Source organism: Camarhynchus parvulus, unplaced genomic scaffold (genome assembly GCF_901933205.1).
Source record: "Camarhynchus parvulus unplaced genomic scaffold, STF_HiC, whole genome shotgun sequence".
Lineage (NCBI taxonomy): Eukaryota > Metazoa > Chordata > Aves > Passeriformes > Thraupidae > Camarhynchus > Camarhynchus parvulus.
The window spans coordinates 37,015-56,982 of NW_022148468.1; the positions used below are offsets into that span (position 1 = coordinate 37,015).

Consider the following 19,968-nt stretch of genomic DNA (forward strand, 5'->3'; position numbering starts at 1 on the left):
ATTTTCAGGTTTTGTCCAGGAATTTTTTTCTCCGGGAATTTTTTCCCAGGAATTCCACACCTCCAATTCTCCATTCCCTCCCCTTTTTTTTTTCCCCTCGCAAAAAATCCCATTTTTCCCCAAATTTTTACATTTTCCCCCCAAATTTTTACATTTTCCAATTTTATTCAATTTTTTTTTTTTGTCTTTGCAGGGATTTTTCACTTTTTTTCCAGGAATTTTTTCTGGGAATTTTTTCCAGGAATTCCACCTCAACCCCTCCCTTTTTAACCCCCAAAAAAATCCCATTTTTCCCCCCAAATTTTTACATTTTTTCCCCAAGTTTTTTTTTTTTCCGGGAATTCTTCAGTTTTTGTTTTTTTTTTTTGCCGGGATTTTGTTTTTCTCTCCTGGGAATTTTTTCCGGGGTTTTGTTGGGAATTCAGGCGGAGTCGGAGTCGCTGGTGTCCGAGGAGGAGGAGGAGGAGGAGGAGCTGCTGGAGTCCGAGCTGGAGCTGGAGGCGCTCAGACGCGACGCGGCCGCCGCCGGCGACTCCGGCTTCTCGTTGGCTGGAAACGGCAAAAATCCCGAAAAAAATTGGGAAAAATTCCCTCAAAATTCACATTCCTATTGCACCTAAAATTCCCAACCCAAAATTCCCCACAATTCCCATTTTTCCCAACCTTTTTTGAGCATTTTTGGATGAAATTAGTGCCAAAAATACAAATTTTATTCACGCCGAGGATTCGATTTCCTACCCCATCCAAAATTCCCAAAATTCCCAATCCCAAAATATTCCTGAATTTCCAACCCAAAATTCCCCAAAATATTCCTGAATTTCCAACCCCAAAATTCCCCAAAATATTCCTGAATTTCCAACCCAAAATTCCCCAAATATTCCTGAATTTCCGACCCAAAATTCCCCAAATATTCCTGAATTTCTGACCCCAAAATTCCCCAAAAATTCCTGAATTTCCAACCCCAAAATTCCCCAAAAATTCCTGAATTTCCAACCAAAAATTCCCCAAAAATTCCTGAATTTCCAACCAAAAATTCCCCAAATATTCCTGAATCTCCAACCTGAAAATTCCCCAAATATTCCTGAATTTCCGACCCAAAATTCCCCAAATATTCCTGAATTTCCAACCAAAAATTCCCCAAATATTCCTGAATTTCCACCCCAAAAATTCCCCAAAAATTCCTGAATTTCCAGTCCCAAAATTCCCCAAAAATTCCTGAATTTCCAACCAAAAATTCCCGAAAAATTCCTGAATTTCCAACCAAAAATTCCCCAAATATTCCTGAATTTCCAACCAAAAATTCCCCAAAAATTCCTGAATTTCCAGTCCCAAAATTCCCCAAAATATTCCTGAATTTCCGACCCCAAAATTCCCCAAAAATTCCTGAATTTCCAACCAAAAATTCCCCAAAAATTCCTGAATTTCCAACCCAAATATTCCCCAAATATTCCCGAATTTCCAACCCCAAAATTCCCCAAATATTCCCGAATTTCCGACCCTTTTTTGGGTTTTTTTGGCCGAGTTGAGCGGCTGAACCCGTCCCAAAATTCCCATTCCCAAAATCCCAAAATTCCCAATTCAAATCCCAAAATTTCAATCCCAAAATTCCCATAATTCCCAATCCCAGAATTCCCGCCGCCGACTCCGGCTTCTCGTTGGCTGGAAACGGCAAAAATCCCGAAAAAAATTGGGAAAAATTCCCCCAAAATTCACCTTCCTATTGCACCGAAAATTCCCAACCCAAAATTCCCCAAAATTCCCTTTTTTCCCAACCTTTTTTGAGCATTTTTGGATGAAATTAGAGCCAAAAATACAAATTTTATTCACGCCGAGGATTCGATTTCCTACCCCATCCAAAATTCCCAATCTCAAAATATTCCTGAATTTCCAACCCCAAAATTCCTCAAATATTCCTGAATTTCCAACCAAAAATTCCCCAAAATATTCCTGAATTTCCGACCCCAAAATTCCCCAAAAATTCCTGAATTTCTGACCCCAAAATTCCCCAAAAATTCCTGAATTTCCAACCAAAAATTCCCCAAATATTCCTGAATTTCCAACCCAAATATTCCCCAAATATTCCCGAATTTCCAACCCCAAAATTCCCCAAATATTCCCGAATTTCCGACCCTTTTTTGGGTTTTTTTGGCCGAGTTGAGTGGCTGAACCCGTCCCAAAATTCCCATTCCCAAAATCCCAAAATTCCCAATTCAAATCCCAAAATTTCAATCCCAAAATTCCCAAAATTCCCAATCCCAGAATTCCCACCGCCGACTCCAGCTTCTCGTTGGCTGGAAACGGCAAAAATCCCGAAAAAAATTGGGAAAAATTCCCTCAAAATTCACATTCCTATTGCACCTAAAATTCCCAACCCAAAATTCCCCAAAATTCCCATTTTTCCCAACCTTTTTTGAGCATTTTTGGATGAAATTAGTGCCAAAAATACAAATTTTATTCACGCCGAGGATTCGATTTCCTACCCCATCCAAAATTCCCAAAATTCCCAAAATTCCCAATCCCAAAATATTCCTGAATTTCCAACCCCAAAATTCCCCAAAAATTCCTGAATTTCCAACCCAAAATTCCCCAAAAATTCCTGAATTTCCAACCCAAATATTCCCCAAAATATTCCTGAATTTCCAACCAAAAATTCCCCAAATATTCCTGAATTTCCAACCCAAAATTCCCCAAATATTCCTGAATTTCCAACCCCAAAATTCCCCAAATATTCCTGAATTTCCAACCCAAAATTCCCCAAATATTCCTGAATCTCCAACCTGAAAATTCCCCAAATATTCCTGAATTTCCAACCAAAAATTCCCCAAATATTCCTGAATCTCCAACCTGAAAATTCTCCAAATATTCCTGAATTTCCAACCAAAAATTCCCCAAAATATTCCCGAATTTCCAACCCTTTTTTGGGTTTTTTTGGCCGAGTTGAGCGGCTGAACCCGTCCCAAAATTCCCATTCCCAAAATCCCAAAATTCCCAATTCAAATCCCAAAATTTCAATCCCAAAATTCCCAAAATTCCCAATCCCAGAATTCCCGCCACCGACTCCGGCTTCTCGTTGGCTGGAAACGGCAAAAATCCCGGAAAAAATTGGGAAAAATTCCCTCAAAATTCACCTTCCTATTGCACCGAAAATTCCCAACCCAAAATTCCCCAAAATTCCCTTTTTTCCCAACCTTTTTTGAGCATTTTTGGATGAAATTAGAGCCAAAAATACAAATTTTATTCACGCCGAGGATTCGATTTCCTACCCCATCCAAAATTCCCAATCTCAAAATATTCCTGAATTTCCAACCCCAAAATTCCTCAAATATTCCTGAATTTCCAACCAAAAATTCCCCAAAATATTCCTGAATTTCCGACCCCAAAATTCCCCAAAAATTCCTGAATTTCCAACCAAAAATTCCCCAAAAATTCCTGAATTTCCAACCCAAATATTCCCCAAATATTCCCGAATTTCCAACCCCAAAATTCCCCAAATATTCCCGAATTTCCGACCCTTTTTTGGGTTTTTTTGGCCGAGTTGAGCGGCTGAACCCGTCCCAAAATTCCCATTCCCAAAATCCCAAAATTCCCAATTCAAATCCCAAAATTTCAATCCCAAAATTCCCATAATTCCCAATCCCAGAATTCCCGCCGCCGACTCCGGCTTCTCGTTGGCTGGAAACGGCAAAAATCCCGGAAAAAATTGGGAAAAATTCCCCAAAATTCACCTTCCTATTGAACGAAAATTCCCAACCCAAAATTCCCCCAAAATTCGCCTTTTTCCCAACCTTTTTTGAGCATTTTTGGATGAAATTAGAGCCAAAAATACAAATTTTATTCACGCCGAGGATTCGATTTCCTACCCCATCCAAAATTCCCAATCTCAAAATATTCCTGAATTTCCAACCCCAAAATTCCTCAAATATTCCTGAATTTCCAACCAAAAATTCCCCAAAATATTCCTGAATTTCCAACCCAAAATTCCCCAAATATTCCTGAATCTCCAACCTGAAAATTCCCCAAATATTCCTGAATTTCCAACCAAAAATTCCCCAAATATTCCTGAATCTCCAACCTGAAAATTCTCCAAATATTCCTGAATTTCCAACCAAAAATTCCCCAAAATATTCCCGAATTTCCAACCCTTTTTTGGGTTTTTTTGGGAGTTGAGCGGCTGAACCCGTCCCAAAATTCCCATTCCCAAAATCCCAGAATTCCCGCCACCGACTCCGGCTTCTCGTTGGCTGAAAACGGCAAAAATCCCGAAAAAAATTGGGAAAAATTCCCTCAAAATTCACCTTCCTATTGCACCGAAAATTCCCAACCCAAAATTCCCCAAAATTCCCTTTTTCCCAACCTTTTTTGAGCATTTTTGGATGAAATTAGAGCCAAAAATACAAATTTTATTCACGCCGAGGATTCGATTTCCTACCCCATCCAAAATTCCCAAAATTCCCAAAATTCCCAATCCCAAAATATTCCTGAATTTCCAACCCCAAAATTCCCCAAAATATTCCTGAATTTCCAACCCAAAATTCCCCAAATATTCCTGAATTTCCGACCCAAAATTCCCCAAATATTCCTGAATTTCTGACCCCAAAATTCCCCAAAAATTCCTGAATTTCCAACCCCAAAATTCCCCAAAAATTCCTGAATTTCCAACCAAAAATTCCCCAAAAATTCCTGAATTTCCAACCCAAAATTCCCTAAATATTCCTGAATTTCCAACCCCAAAATTCCTCAAATATTCCTGAATTTCCAACCCCAAAATTCCCCAAAAATTCCTGAATTTCCCCCCCAAATTCTCCAAATATTCCTGAATTTCCAACCAAAAATTCCCCAAAAATTCCTGAATTTCCAACCCAAAATTCCCCAAATATTCCTGAATCTCCAACCAAAAATTCCCCAAAAATTCCTGAATTTCCAACCCAAAATTCCCCAAATATTCCTGAATTTCCAACCCTTTTTTGGTTTTTTTTGGCCGAGTTGAGCTGCCCAACCCATCCAGAACCCCAAAACTTCCCCAAATCCTGAATTCCCAAATCCCAGATTTCCAAAAATTCCCAAAATTCCCAAAATTCTCGGAATTCCGGACCCTTTCCCAGTTTTTTTTGGTGAAATTAATTCCCCAAAATCCCAAATTTTGGAGCCATTTTTGGGTGAAATTATTCCCCAAAAATTTAAATTTTGGAGCTTTTTCTTGTTTTTTTTTTTCAAAATTCCTTTTCCCACCCCGCCCAAAATTCCCCAAATCCCCAGAATTCCCAAAATTTCCCAAAATTCTGGTTTCCCAACCCTTTTTTGGGGGTTTTTTGGCCGAGTTGAGCTGCCCGCTGACGTCCTGCAGCCGCTTCTCCAGCTCCCGTTTCTTCTCCAGCGCCAGCTCCTCTTTCGTCTTCCCCACCGGCTTCTTCAGGGCTGGAAAGTTCCAGAAAAGTCAGGAAAAAAATGAGAAAAACTGGGGGGGAAATTGCTGAAAAAATGGGAGAAAAATCCCAATAAACCCCAGAAAAAATGCCAGAAAAATCACTGAAAAAATCAGAGAAAAAATCCCCAAAAAATCCTAAAAAATCCCAAAAATTTCATTACAAAATCCCAAAAAGTTCTGTGAAAAATCCCTGAAAAATCGCCAAAAAATCCTTCAACAATCCCTAAAAAAAAATTCCCAGAAAAATAAAAAAAAAATCTCTCAAAGTCCCCAAAAAATCACTAAAAGATTCAAGAAAAATCCCAAAATATCCCTAAAAAATAACCAAAAATCATTTTAAAATTCCCCAAAAAATCCCCAAAATATCCCAAAAAAATCCCCAAAAAAATCCCTAAAAACCTCCCAGAAATCCCCAAAAAATCCCCCAAAAAATTAAAAAAAAATCCCCAAAAATCCCCAAAAAATCCCTAAAAACCCCCCAAAAATACCCCAAAAAATTTCAAAAAAAATCCCAAAAAATCCTTAAAAAAACCCCCAAAAATCCTGAAAAATCCCCAAAAAATTAAAAAAAATCCCTAAAACCCCCCCAAAAATACCCCAAAAATCCCGAAAAATCCCCAAAAATCCCCAAAACATCCCGAAAAATACCCCAAAAAAATCCCTAAAAAATCCCAAAAAAATTGCAGAAAAATCCCAAAAAAATCCCTAAAAACCCCCCAAAAAATCCCGAAAAATCCCCAAAAAATGGCAAAAAAATCCCAAAAAATTCGCAAAAAACCCCCAAAAAATTCCAAAAAAAATCCCAAAAATCCCCCCAAAATGGCAAAAAAATCCCAAAACATCCCCCAAAAAATCCCCAAAAATCCCCCAAAAAATCCTGAAAAATCCCCCAAAATCGCAAAAAAATCCCCAAAAACCCCCCAAAAAATCCTGAAAAATCCCCCAAAATTGCAAAAAAATCCCCCAAAAATTCCAAAAAAATCCCTAAAAACTCCCCAAAAATCCCCCAAAAAATCACAAAAAATCCCCAAAAATCCCCAAAAAATCCCAAAAAAACCCCAAAAAATGAAAACCCCTCACTTTCGCTGTAGGGTTTGCGGGTTTCTTCCTCAGGCACAAAGAGCACAGAGATCTTGAGCTCCCCGGAGCCCCGACATCCCAACATCGCAGAGATCCCCGAGAAACCCAAATAAACCCCCAAATAAACCCCTGAAAATCACAGAAAAATCCCTCAAAAATCCCCCTAAAAATCCAAAAAAATTAAAAAAAAATTTCCAAAAAAAATCCCCCAAAACCCCCAAAAATTCCCCAAAAAACTTCCCAAAAAATCCCGAAAAATCCCCCCAAAATTGCAAAAAAATACCAAAAAATGCCCGAAAAATCCCAAAAATCCCCAAAAAACCCCCAAAAATTCCCAAAAAATCCTGAAAAATCCCCAAAAATTGCAAAAAATCCCCAAAAAATCCCAAAAACCCCCCAAAAAACCCCAAAAAATCCCCAAAAACCCCCAAAAAATCCCAAAAAAAACCCCAAAAAATCCCAAAAAAAACCCCAAAAAAACCCCCAAAAAATCCCCCAAAACCCCCCAAAAAATGAAAACCCCTCACTTTCGCTGTAGGGTTTGCGGGGTTTCTTCCTCAGGCACGAGAGCACAGAGATCTTGAGCTCCCGGAGCCCGACATCCCAACATCGCAGAGATCCCCCAAGAAACCCAAATAAACCCCAGAAAAACCCCAGAAAATTCCCAAAAAACCCCAAAACCCCCCCCCAAACTCGGCATTCCCCTCACTTTCGCTGTAGGGTTTGCGGGGTTTCTTCCTCAGGCACGAGAGCACGTATCTCTCGAGCTCGCGCAGCGTCGAGGGTTTGAGCGTCTCGAAGTCGATCTCGATCTCCTCGGGGTTGGAGTCGCGCAGCGAGGGCTCGCGGCTCTGGATGATGTGAACCACGCGGCCCAGCTTCTCGCCGGGCAGCTTGTTGATGTCCAGGCTCAGCTGCCGCTTCTCGTCGTACGACATCGGCTTCGACTCCTCCTCTTCCTCGGAGTCCAGCAGCGACGAAGGCGCCAGGGGCAGGGGGGGTTTGGAGCTTTTCTTGGAGGGTCTGGAATTAAAAAGAAAAATCCGTTTTTTCCTGATTTTTTGGGGATTTTTGGTATGACATGAACTTGGACTCCTCCTCTTCCTCGGAGTCCAGCAGCGACGAAGGCGCCAGGGGCAGGGGGGGTTTGGAGCTTTTCTTGGAGGGTCTGCAATTAAAAAACCAAAAAAATCCATTTTTTCTTGATTTTTTTTTGGGGATTTTTGGTACAACGTGGGCTTGGACTCCTCCTCTTCCTCGGAGTCCAGCAGCGACGGACGAAGGCACCAAGGGCAGGGGGGGTTTGGAGCTTTTCTTGGAGGGTCTGGAAAAAGAGAAAATTCTGGGTTTATTCCTGATTTTTTTGGGGATTTTTAGTATGACATGAACTTGGACTCCTCCTCTTCCTCGGAGTCCACCAGGGATGAAGGCACCAGGGGCAGGGGGGGTTTGGAGCTTTTCTTGGAGGGTCTGCAATTAAAAAACAAAAAAAATCCGTTTTTTCTTGATTTTTTTTTGGGGATTTTTGGTACAACGTGGGCTTGGACTCCTCCTCTTCCTCGGAGTCCAGCAGCGACGAAGGCACCAAGGGCAGGGGGGGTTTGGAGCTTTTCTTGGAGGGTCTGCAATTAAAAAAATAAAAATAAAAATCTGGTTTATTCCTGATTTTTTGGGGATTTTTGGTACAACGTGGGCTTGGACTCCTCCTCTTCCTCGGAGCCCAGCAGGGATGAAGGCACCAGGGGCAGGGGGGGTTTGGAGCTTTTCTTGGAGGGTCTGGAATAAAAATAAAAATAAAAATCCATTTTCTCCTGATTTTTTGGGGATGTTTAGTATGACATGGACTCCTCCTCTTCCTCAGAGTCCAACAGGGATGAAGGCACCAGGGGCAGGGGGGGTTTGGAGCTTTTCTTGGAGGGTCTACAGACAAAAAAATTTCAATTTTTTCCTTGATTTTTACAGGTTTTTCCCTGATTTTCAGTCATTTTCTCGCATCTTTTGGTGATTTTTTAGCCTTTTTTTTCCTAATTTTTGGGGGTTTTTCCCCTATTTTTTCCCGATTTTTTTGGCAGTTTTGTCCTGATTTTTCTGGGATTTCCCTTGATTTCCTAAGGAATTTTTGGTCCCTTTTTTCGAATATTTGGGGAATTTTTGGTGCAACGTGGACTTGGACTCCTCCTCTTCCTCGGAGCCCAGCAGGGATGAAGGCACCAGGGGCAGGGGGGGTTTGGAGCTTTTCTTGGAGGGTCTGGAAAAAGAGAAAATCCTGATTTTTTTCCTGATTTTTTGGGATTTATTCCCTATTTTTTAGCAAAATTTTTCTGAATTTTTTTTGCAAATCTTTCCTGATTTTGGGGTTTTTGTTCCAAATTTTTCCAGGTTTTGTCCTGATTTTTTTAGGAGCCCACCTGGAGCCGGTGGGTGGCGTTCCCTTTTCCGCGCCCGCGGCGGCAAGCCGTGCCGTCCCGGGACTCCTCGTCCCAAACCCCAAAATCCTCATCCCGTAACTCTCGAAAAATCCCCAAAATCCACAAAAATTGCAGAAAAATCCCTAAAAATTCCCAGAAAAACGTGAAAAAAATCCGAGAAAAATCCCCAAATAATCCGAGAAAAATTGCAGAAAAATCCCCCAAAAATCCCTGAAAAACACCCCAAAAAATCTCAAAAAAAATTCAAGATAAACCTAAAAAATCCCTGAAAAATCTGAGGTAAAACACGCAAAAAACCCAAAAAAATCCCCCAAAAATTGAAAAAAAACCCAAAAAAACCCCCAAAAATCCCAAAAAACCCCTGTAAAAATCTACAAAAAATCCCAGAATAATCTGAGAAAAATCCCACAAAAATCCTGAAAAATACTCCAAAAAAATCTCAGAAAAATTGGCGAAAAGTCCCGAAAAATTGGAGAAAAATGGTTTAAAAATCCACAAAAAAATTCCCAACAATTGCAAAAAATCCCAAATCAATCCCAAAAAATCCCCAAAGCGCAGAATTGTTTAGGAGCCCACCTGGAGCCGGTGGCGTTCCCGTTTTTCCGCGCCCTCCGGAGCTGCGCCTGCCGTGCCCGGGACTCCTCGTCCCAAACCCCAAAATCCTCATCCCGTACCTCAAAAACCTAAAAAAAAATCCCTCAAATAATCCCCAAAAAAACCTGAAAAATACCCCAAAAAATTCAAGAAGAAACCCAAAAATCCCTAAAAAAATGGAGGGGAAAAACCCACCAAAAATCCAAAAAATCCCGAAAAATTGCAAAAATTCCTGAAAAATCCCCAAAAAATCTGAGAAAAGCCCCAAAATAATCTGAGAAAAAAAACCCCAAAATAATCTGAGTAAAACTGTAGAAAAATCCCACAAAATCCCCCCAAAATCCCTGAAAAATCCTCAAAAAAATCTTAAAAAACATTCGAGAAAAATCCCCAAAAATTGGAGAAAAATTACTTAAAAGTCCACAAAAATCACCAAAAAAACCACCAAAAAATCCCCGAAAAATTGCAAAAAATTCTCAAAAAATCCCAAACCAATCCCAAAAAATCCCCAAAGCGCAGAATTGTTCAGGAGCCCACCTGGAGCCGGTGGCGTTCCCGTTTTTCCGCGCCCTCCGGAGCTGCGCCTGCCGTGCCCGGGACTCTTCATCCCAAACCCCAAAATCCGCATCCCGTAACTCGAAAAAATCCCCCCAAAAATCCACAAAAATTTGCAAAAAAATCCCTAAAAGATTCCCAGAAAAACGTGAAAAACTGAGAAAAATCCCCAAATAATCCGAGAAAAATTGCAGAAAAATCCCCCAAAAATCCCTGAAAAACACCCCAAAAAATCTCAAAAAAAATTCAAGATAAACCTAAAAAATCCCTGAAAAATCTGAGGTAAAACACTCAAAAAACCCCAAAAAATCCCCCAAAAATCGCAAAAAATTCCCAAAACTTCCAAAAAAACCTGTAAAAAATCTAAAAAAAATCCCAGAATAATCTGAGAAAAATTGCAGAAAAATCCCACAAAGATCCTGAAAAATACTCCAAAAATCTCAGAAAAATTCTGAAATATTGGAGAAAAATTATTTCAAAAATCCACAAAAAAATCACAAAATCCTCGAAAAATTGCAAAAAATTCTCAAAAAATCCCAAACCAATCCCAAAAAAATCCCCAAAGCGCAGAATTGTTTAGGAGCCCACCTGGAGCCGGTGGCGTTCCCGTTTTTCCGCGCCCTCCGGAGCTGCGCCTGCCGTGCCCGGGACTCCTCGTCGGGCCCCGCTCGCCCTTTGTGCTTCTCGGATTTCTTCTTCTTCCTCTTCTCCCTCTTCCTCTTGGGCTTGGCCACGGGGCCCTGGGACAGCGCCGCCAGCTGCTCGTGCACGGCCCGCAGCTGCACGCACAACACACACGCCCAGCTCGCATCGCGAACCAATTTGTCCGCATTTTTTCCCATTTTTTAAATATTTTTCGCCATTTTTTTTTCTAATTTTTCCCCATTTTCCCTATTTTTTTTCCCCCAATTTTTTTCTGATTTTCCCCCAATTTTTTCTGATCTTTTCCCAATTTTTTTCTGATTTTCCCCCAATTTTTTCTGATTTTTTTCCCAATTTTTTTCTGGATTTTTCTCCCATTTTTTTCTGATTTTTCCCATTTTTTTATCTAAGCCTTTCCCCATTTTTTCATATTTTTTCCTGATTTTTTCCCAATTTTTTTCCTGATTTTTTCCCAATATTTTTCCTGATTTTTTCCCAACTTTTTCCTGGATTTCCCCCCAAGTTTTTCCCATTTTTTTTCTGATTTTTTCCATTTTTTATCTAAACCTTTCCCCATTTTTTCTTATTTTTTCCAGATTTTTTCCCTTTTTTCCTAATTTTTCCCCATTTTTTCTAATTTTTTCTGATTTTTTCCCCCAATTTTTTCTGATTTTTCCCCAATTTTTTCTGGATTTTTTCCCAAATTTTCCCCATTTTTTCCCTATATTTTTCTGATTTTTCCCCCAATTTTTTCTGATTTTTTTCCCAATTTCTTTCTGGATTTTTTCCCAATTTTTTCTGATTTTTTTCCCTATTTTTTTCATATTTCTCCTCATTTTTTCTAATTTTTCCCCAATTTTTTCTGATTTTTTTCTGATTTTTTCCCAATTTTTTCCCAATTTGTTCCCAATTTTTATCTAAGCCTTTCCCCATTTTTTCCTCTTTTTTTCAGATTTTTTCCCTTTTTTTCCAGATTTTTCCCCTATTTTTTCCCCAGTTCTCTTCCTATTTTTTTCAGATTTTTTCCCAATTTTTTCTGGATTTTCCCCCATTTTTTTCTGATTTTTCCCATTTTTTTATCTAAGCCTTTCCCCATTTTTTCATATTTTTTCCTGATTTTTTCCCAATTTTTTTCCTGATTTTTTCCCAATATTTTCTGGATTTTTTCCCAACTTTTTTCTGGATTTCCCCCCAAATTTTTCCCATTTTTTTTCTGATTTTTTCCCTTTTTTCCTAATTTTTCCCCATTTTTTCTAATTTTTTTCTGATTTTTTCCCAATTTTTTCTGGATTTTTTCCCAAATTTTCCCCATTTTTTTCCTATATTTTTCTGATTTTTTCCCCCAATTTTTTCTGATTTTTTTCCCAATTTCTTTCTGGATTTTTTCCCAATTTTTTCTGATTTTTTTCCCTATTTTTTTCATATTTCTCCTCATTTTTTCTAATTTTTCCCCATTTTTTCCTATTTTTTTCTGATTTTTTTCTGATTTTTTCCCAATTTTTTCCCAATTTTTTCCCAATTTTTATCTAAGCCTTTCCCCATTTTTTCCTCTTTTTTTCAGATTTTTTCCCTTTTTTTCCAGATTTTTCCCCTATTTTTTCCCCAGTTCTCTTCCTATTTTTTTCAGATTTTTTCCCAATTTTTTCTGGATTTTTCCCCATTTTTTTCTGATTTTTCCCATTTTTTTATCTAAGCCTTTCCCCATTTTTTCATATTTTTTCCTGATTTTTTCCCAATTTTTTTCCTGATTTTTTCCCAATATTTTCTGGATTTTTTTTCCCAACTTTTTTCTGGATTTCCCCCCAAATTTTTCCCATTTTTTTTCTGATTTTTTCCATTTTTTATCTAAACCTTTCCCCATTTTTTCTTATTTTTTCCAGATTTTTTCCCTTTTTTCCTAATTTTTCCCCATTTTTTCTAATTTTTTCTGATTTTTTCCCCCAATTTTTTCTGATTTTTCCCCAATTTTTTCTGGATTTTTTCCCAAATTTTCCCCATTTTTCTTCCTATATTTTTCAGATTTTTCCCCCAATTTTTTCTGATTTTTTTCCCAATTTCTTTCTGGATTTTTTCCCAATTTTTTCTGATTTTTTTCCCTATTTTTTTCATATTTCTCCTCATTTTTTTCTGATTTTTCCCCTCATTTTTTTTCCTATTTTTTTCTGATTTTTTTCTGATTTTTTCCCCAATTTTTTTCTGATTTTTCCCCAATCTTTTCTGATTTTTTCCAAATTTTTCCCATTTTTTCTGATTTTTTTTCCAGTTTTTCCCCATTTTCTCGCCTAGTTTTTTCCTGGAGGTTTTTCCCATTTTTTTTCATATTTTTCCCCATTTTTTCTATTTCTTCCCCATTTTTTTCCCTATTTTTTCATATTTTTCCCATTTTATTTTAATTTTTCCCCATTTTTTCCTACTTTTTCCCCATTTTCCCAGATTTTTTCCCAATTTTTTCTGGTTTTTTCCCATTTTTTCTCGATTTTTTTCTGAGTTTTTTCCCCTGATAATTCCTGGAAATTTTTTTTCTGTATTTTTTCCTGATTTTCCCCTATTTTTTCCCCAATTTTTCCTATTATTTCCTGATTTTTCCCAGAGTTTTCCCTATTTCCCCCCTATTTCCTCACAATTCTGCCCCCATTTTCCCCGATTCTCCCCAAATCTCCCCCATTTTTTCCCAATATTTTCCCCATTTTTTCTCCTCTTTCCTCTGAATTTTTTCCTGACTTTTTCCAAATTTTTCCCCAAAATTTCCCTCTTTTTCTCTGCTATTCCCCCCAAATTTTCCCAATTTTTTCCCCAACATTCCCCCCATTTTTTCCTCATTTCCCCCAAAATTTTCTCCATTTTTTTCCAATTTCCCCCCCTTTTTTCCCCGATTTTCCCCCAAACTTACTCAATTTCTTTTTCTAATTTTTCTCCAAATTTCCCGATTTTTTTCCAATTTCCCTCCCGTTTTTTTTTCTCTGATTCCCCCCAATTTTCCTGCTTTTTTCCCCAAATTCTCCCATTTTTCCCCCGCACCTGCTCCTGCAGCTCGGCCAGCCTGTTCGCCCTCTCCTCCTCGGAATCCGAGCTCTCCTCGCTCTCCGAGGACGTCTCCGTGGAGCTCTCCTCGTCCTCGTCCTCCTCCTCCTCCTCCTCATCCTCGTCTTCCTCGCTGGACGATTCCTCGGACGAGGATTTGGCCGCCGGCAGCGGCGCCGAGGCCGAGGCCGCGCCCGACTCCTGCGGCTCGTCCGGCATCTTGGCGTAGCTGAACTCGAACACGTCCTGCAAACGGGGAATTCTGGGGTTCAGAATTCCCAGGAAAAAATCCCAAATTCCCAGACAAAAATCCCAAATTTCAGGGAAAAAATCCCAAATTCTCATAGCAAAAATCCCAGAAATTCCCGGAATAAAATCCCAAATTTCGACATTAAAATCCCAAATTCTCATAGCAAAAATCCCAGAATAAAATCCCAAATTTTCGTCTCAAAAATCCCCAACATTCCCGGAGTAAAATCCCAAATCCGGCATCTTGGCGTAGCTGAACTCGAACACGTCCTGCAAACGGGGAATTATGGGGTTCAGAATTCCCAGAAAAAAATCCCAAATTCCCAGAAAAAAATCCTAAATTTCAGGGAAAAAATCCCAAATTCTCATAGCAAAAATCCCAGAAATTCCTGGAATAAAATCCCAAATTTCGAGATTAAAATCCCAAATTCCCATCCCAAAAATTCCTGGTATAAAATCCCAAATTCGGCACCTTGGCGTAGCTGAACTCAAACACGTCCTGCAAAGGGTTTGGGATTTAGAATTCCCAGAAAAAAATCCCAAATTTCAGGGAAAAAATCCCAAATTCCCATAGCAAAAATCCCAGAATAAAATCCCAAATTTTCGTCCCAAAAATCCCCAAGAATCCCGGAGTAAAATCCCAAATCCGGCACCTTGGCGTAGCTGAACTCAAACACGTCCTGCAAAAGGTTTGGGGATCAGAATTCCCGGGAAAAATCCGAAATTCCCTGAATAAAATCCCAAATTCCCATAGCAAAAATCCCAGAATAAAATCCCAAATTCTCATCTCCAAAGTCCCCAAGATTCCTGGAATAAAATCCCAGAATAATCCCAAATTTCCATCTCAAAAGTCCCCAGATTTCAAGAACAAAATCCCAAATTCTCACCCCCAAAATCCCCAGAATTCCTGGGATAAATTCCGGGAATAATCCCAAATTCCCCATCCTAAAAATACCCAACATTCCCAGAATAAAATCCCAAATTTTGAGAATAAAATCCCAAATTCTCATCCCAAAAATCCCCAAGATTCCCGGAGTAAAATCCCAAATCCGGAATCGTGGCGTAGCTGAACTCAAACACGTCCTGCAAAGGGTTTGGGATTTAGAATTCCCAGAAAAAAATCCCAAATTTCAGGGAAAAAATCCCAAATTCCCATAGCAAAAATCCCAGAAATTCCCAGAATAAAATCCCAAATTTTCATCCCAAAAATCCCCAAGATTTCCGGAGTAAAATCCCAAATCCGGCCCCTTGGCGTAGCTGAACTCAAACACGTCCTGGGAGGGTTGGGGATTTAGAATTTCAGGGGAAAATATCCCAAATTCCCAACTCAAAAATCCCCCAAAATTCCCAGGAAAAAATCCCAAATTCCCAACTCAAAAATCCCCCAAAATTCACAGGAAAAAATCCCAAATTCCCAACTCAAAAGTGCCAGAAATTGTCAGGATAAAATCCCAAATTTCTATAATAAAATCCCAAATTCCCATCTCAAAAGTAACAGAAATTCCCAGAATAAAATCCAAGAACAATCCCAAATTCCCACCCCAAAAAAATCCCAAATTCCCATCCCAAATGTCCCAACATTCCCAGGAAGAAATGCCAAAATTTAGATTAAAAAATCCCAAATGTCCATCCCAAAAGTCCCCCAAAATTCCCATCCCAAAAATCACCAAATTCCCATCACAGAAGTCCCAAAAAATTCCCAGCATAAAACCCAGGAATAATCCCAAATTCCCCAAAAATTCCCATCCCAAAATTCCCCAAAAATTCCCAGAATAAAAATCCAAAATTTCCAAAACGAAACCCCAAATTCCCATCCCCAAAAACCCCCAAAGATTCTCAGGAAAAAAAATTCCCCAAATTCCACAATTCAATTCCAAATTCCCATCCCACGAGTCCCAGAAATTCCCAGAATAAAATCCCAAAATTCCACCCAAAACCCCCCAAATTCTGCCCAAAAACCCCCAAATTTCTGCCAAAAATCCCCAAATTTTTTTTTGTTTCTTGGGGTTTTTTTGGGAATTTTGGGGAATTTTTCCCCCACCTGGAGCTTCCTGGCCATGGCCACCACGTCGTGGTCGGGCGGGTTGTACTTGTAGCAGTTGGAGAACATCAACCGGACGTCGGCGGCGAATTCCTGCGCGTCGCGGTAATCGCGGTTCTCCATCTTCCGCTGAGGGGGACAGAGCGCAGCTGGGAGACTCTTCAGGGGTCAGCGGGGTCATGGAAGGGTCAGCGGGGTCATGGAAGGGTCAATGGGGTCATGGATGGTCAATGGGGTCATGGAAGGGTCAATGGGGTCATGGAAGGGTCAATGGGGTCATGGAAGGGTCAATGGGGTCATGGATGGTCAACGGGGTCATGGAAGGGTCAATGGGGCCATGGAATGGTCAGTGGGGTCATGGAAAGGTCAATGGGGTCATGGAAGGGTCAATGGGGTCATGGAAGGGTCAAAAAGGTCATTGAAGAGTCAATGGAATCATGGAAGGGTCAATGGGGTCATGGAAGGGTCAACGGGGTCAATGAAGAGTCAACGGGGTCATGGAAGGGTCAAGGAATGGTCAACGAGGTCATGGAATGATGGAAGGGTCAATGAGGTCATGGAAGGGTCATGGAAGGGTCAACAAGGTCATGGAATGGTCATGGAAGGGTCAACAGGGTCATGGAAGAGTCAATGGGGTCATGGGAGGGTCAATGAATGGTCAAGCAATGGTCAACAAGGTCATGGAATTATGGAAGGGTCAACAAGGTCATGGAAGGGTCATGGAAGGGTCAACAAGGTCATGGAAGAGTCAATGGGTCATGGAAGGGTCAATGGGTCATAGAACGGTCATGAACAGTCAACGAGGTCATGGAATGACCATGGAATGATCAATGGGGTCATGGAAGGGTCAATGAGGTCATGGAAGGGTCAATGAGGTCATGGAAAGGTCAATGGGGCCATGGAAGGGTCAATGGGGTCATGGAAGGGTCAATGGGGCCATGGAAGGGTCAATGGGGTCATGGAAGGGTCAATGGGGTCATGGAAGGGTCAACGGGGTCACGGATGTGTCAACGGGGTTATGGAAGGGTCAATGGGGTCATGGAAGGGTCAGCGGGGTCATGGAAGGGTCAATGGGGCCATGGAAGGGTCAATGGGGTCATGGAAGGGTCAATGGAGTCATGGAAGAGTCAATGGAGTCATGGAAGGGTCAATGAGGTCATGGAAAGGTCAATGGGGCCATGGAAGGGTCAATGGGGTCATGGAAGGGTCAATGGGGTCATGGAAGGGTCAATGGGGTCATGGAAAGGTGAATGGGGTCATGGAAGGGTCAATGGGGTCATGGAAGGGTCAATGGGGTCATGGAAGGGTCAACGGAGTCATGGAAAAGTCAACGAACCTCTTGAAACCGCAACTTTTCGACCCAAAAAATTGAAATCCCAAAAATCCCCCAAAAACCCCCCCAAACCCCCTCACCTTGATGGTGCTGAGGTCCATGGGGTGCTTGATGATCTCGTGGTAATCGTGCAGCCCCAGCGCCGAGGCGTCGACGGGTTTGTAGAAGGGCCAGGCGTAGGCCGCGTGCTTCTTGGACAGCAGCTCCTTGAGGATGCCGTTGCAGTACTTGAGCTGCTCCGAGAGCTTCCCCTTCTTGGACGTCTGGTGCTGCTGCGAGTCCGGCAGGTCCTTGCGCGGCGGTTTGATGGGGCGGCCGCTCTCGCGCCGCGCCGGGATCTTGGCGGCTTTGGGGTTCTCGGCGGCCGAAGGGGACGACTCGCCGCCGGTGCTGGTGGCGATGATGGCCGTGGTGGTCGGGGTGGTGGTGTCGGCTTTCCGCTTCACGCCCTTTTTCTGAGAAAGGAGAAAAAAAAATGGATTTTTGGGGTTTTTTGGGATGCTGGAGGTGGTTGTGGTGAGGCAAAAAATTCCGGTTTTGGAGCCAAAATCTCAATCCCAGCACCTCAAACCCACCCCAAAATCCCACCCCAAAATCCCACCCCAAAATTCCCACATTCCCGCCCCAAAATCCAAAAATCCCAGCGCCCCAAATTCCCCCAATCCCACCACCCAAAAACCCCCAAAATCCCACACCCCCAAAACCCCAAAATTCCCACTCCAAAATCCCTAAATCCCAGCACTCCACACCCCCCAAAATTCGCCAATCCCACCCCAAAATCCCCAAATCCCAAACCCCAAAACCCCAAAATTCCCCAATTCCACCCCAAAATCCCAAAATCCCCACCCAAAAATCCCCAAATTCCATTTCAAACCCTGAAATTCACAACATTCCCCAACTCCACCCCAAAATCCCCAAATCCCAAATCCCAAACCCCCCAAAATCCCCAAACCCCCAAACCCCCCAAAATCCCCCCAATTCCACCCCAAAATCCCCAAATCCCAGCCCCAAACCCCCCCAAAATTCCCCCCAAATCCCCCCAATCCCACCACCCCCAAAACCCCAAAATCCCAAACCTCCAAACCCCCAAAATTCCCAAACCCCCCAAACCCCAAACCCCCCAAAATTCCCAAACCCCAAACCCCCCAAAATCCCCAAATCCCAAACCCCAAAATTCCCCCCAAAATCCCCAAATTCCCCCAATCCCACCCCCCAAAACCCCCAAAATCCCAAACCTCCAAAACCCCAAAATTCCCAAACCCCCAAACCCCCAAATCCCAAACCCCCCAAAATTCCCAAACCCCCCAAAATCCCCCAAATCCCCCCAATCCCACCACCCCAAAACCCCCCAAAATCCCCAAGCCCCCAAATCACCTTGGCCACGGGCTGCGTGGGCGCGGGAGCGGCCAGGACGCCGGGGTTGCCGGGGTTGCCGGGGTTACTGGGATTACTGGGATTACTGGGGTTACTGGGATTACCGGGGTTGCCGACCCCGGCGTGCTGCAGGGATTTCAGCAGCGGCGCCGCGATCACCGACGGGTGCGCCAGCGCCACGATGGCCGCGGGGAGCTCGGCGCCGCCCGCGCCGGGGAACGCCGAGGAGCTCTGGGAGCACAGGGACGACACGGCCGGCACCTGCTGCGCCGCGCTCGTCAGCCCGGCCAGGAGAGCTGCGCACACGGAAAGCACATTGCTCGCTCAAAATGCACTTTTGGCACCCCAAAATTCACTTTTCTCACCCCAAAATTCACTTTTTCTTACCCCAAAATCCACATTTTTATAACACAAAATTCACTTTTTTTTCACCCCAAAATTCACTTTTTTTCACGGCAAAATTGACATTTTTTCACCCCAAAATTCACTTTTTTTCACCCCAAAAATCACTCTTTTTTTACACCAAAATTGGCATTTTTTCACCCCAAAATTGACATTTTTTCACCCCAAAATTCACCTTTTTTCACCCCAAAATTGACATTTTTTCACGGCAAAATTGACATTTTTTCACCCCAAAATTCACTTTTTTTCACCCCAAAATTGACATTTTTCACCCCAAAAATCACTCTTTTTTTACACCAAAATTGACATTTTTTCACCCCAAAATTGACATTTTTTCACCCCAAAATTCACTTTTTTTCACCCCAAAATTCAGGATTTTTTTCCCCCAAATTCACATTTTTCACCCCAAAATTCACTTTTTTCACCCCAAAATTCACCTTTTTTTCACCCCAAAATTCACTTTTTTCACCCCAAAATTCACATTTTTTCACCCCAAAATTCACTTTTTCTTACCCCAAAATTCAGATTTTTTTACCCCAAAATTCACATTGTTTCCCCCCAAAATTCACGTTTTTTAACCCCAGAATTCACTTTTTTTCACCCCAAAATTCACCTTTTTTCACCCTAAATCTACATTTTTATAACATAAACTTCACATTCTTTTACCTCAAAATCCAGGTTTTTTTCCCCCCAAATTCACTTTTTTTCCCCCCAAAATTCACTTTTTTTTCACCCCACAATCCACATTTTTATAACACAAAATTCACATTCTTTTACCTCAAAATTCAAATTTTTTCACCCCAAACTCCACAGTTTTTCACCC

General features: G+C 41.4%; 1 protein-coding gene across 1 annotated transcript in view; it reads right to left on the reverse strand.

Moving 5' to 3' along the window:
• Positions 1–322: 322 nt before the first annotated feature.
• Positions 323–19,968, reverse strand: part of BRD2 (bromodomain containing 2) — a 28,930-nt gene continuing 9,284 nt past the window's right edge. The window contains exons 4-11 of the mRNA XM_030970546.1: positions 18,744–19,039; positions 17,450–17,824; positions 16,037–16,165; positions 13,744–13,992; positions 10,672–10,862; positions 7,215–7,528; positions 5,293–5,415; positions 323–549 (exon numbers count right to left, since the gene is read on the reverse strand). Coding sequence (XP_030826406.1) covers positions 422–549; positions 5,293–5,415; positions 7,215–7,528; positions 10,672–10,862; positions 13,744–13,992; positions 16,037–16,165; positions 17,450–17,824; positions 18,744–19,039 — 1,805 coding nt within the window. The 3' untranslated portion in view covers positions 323–421. The remainder of the gene's footprint in view (positions 550–5,292; positions 5,416–7,214; positions 7,529–10,671; positions 10,863–13,743; positions 13,993–16,036; positions 16,166–17,449; positions 17,825–18,743; positions 19,040–19,968) is intronic.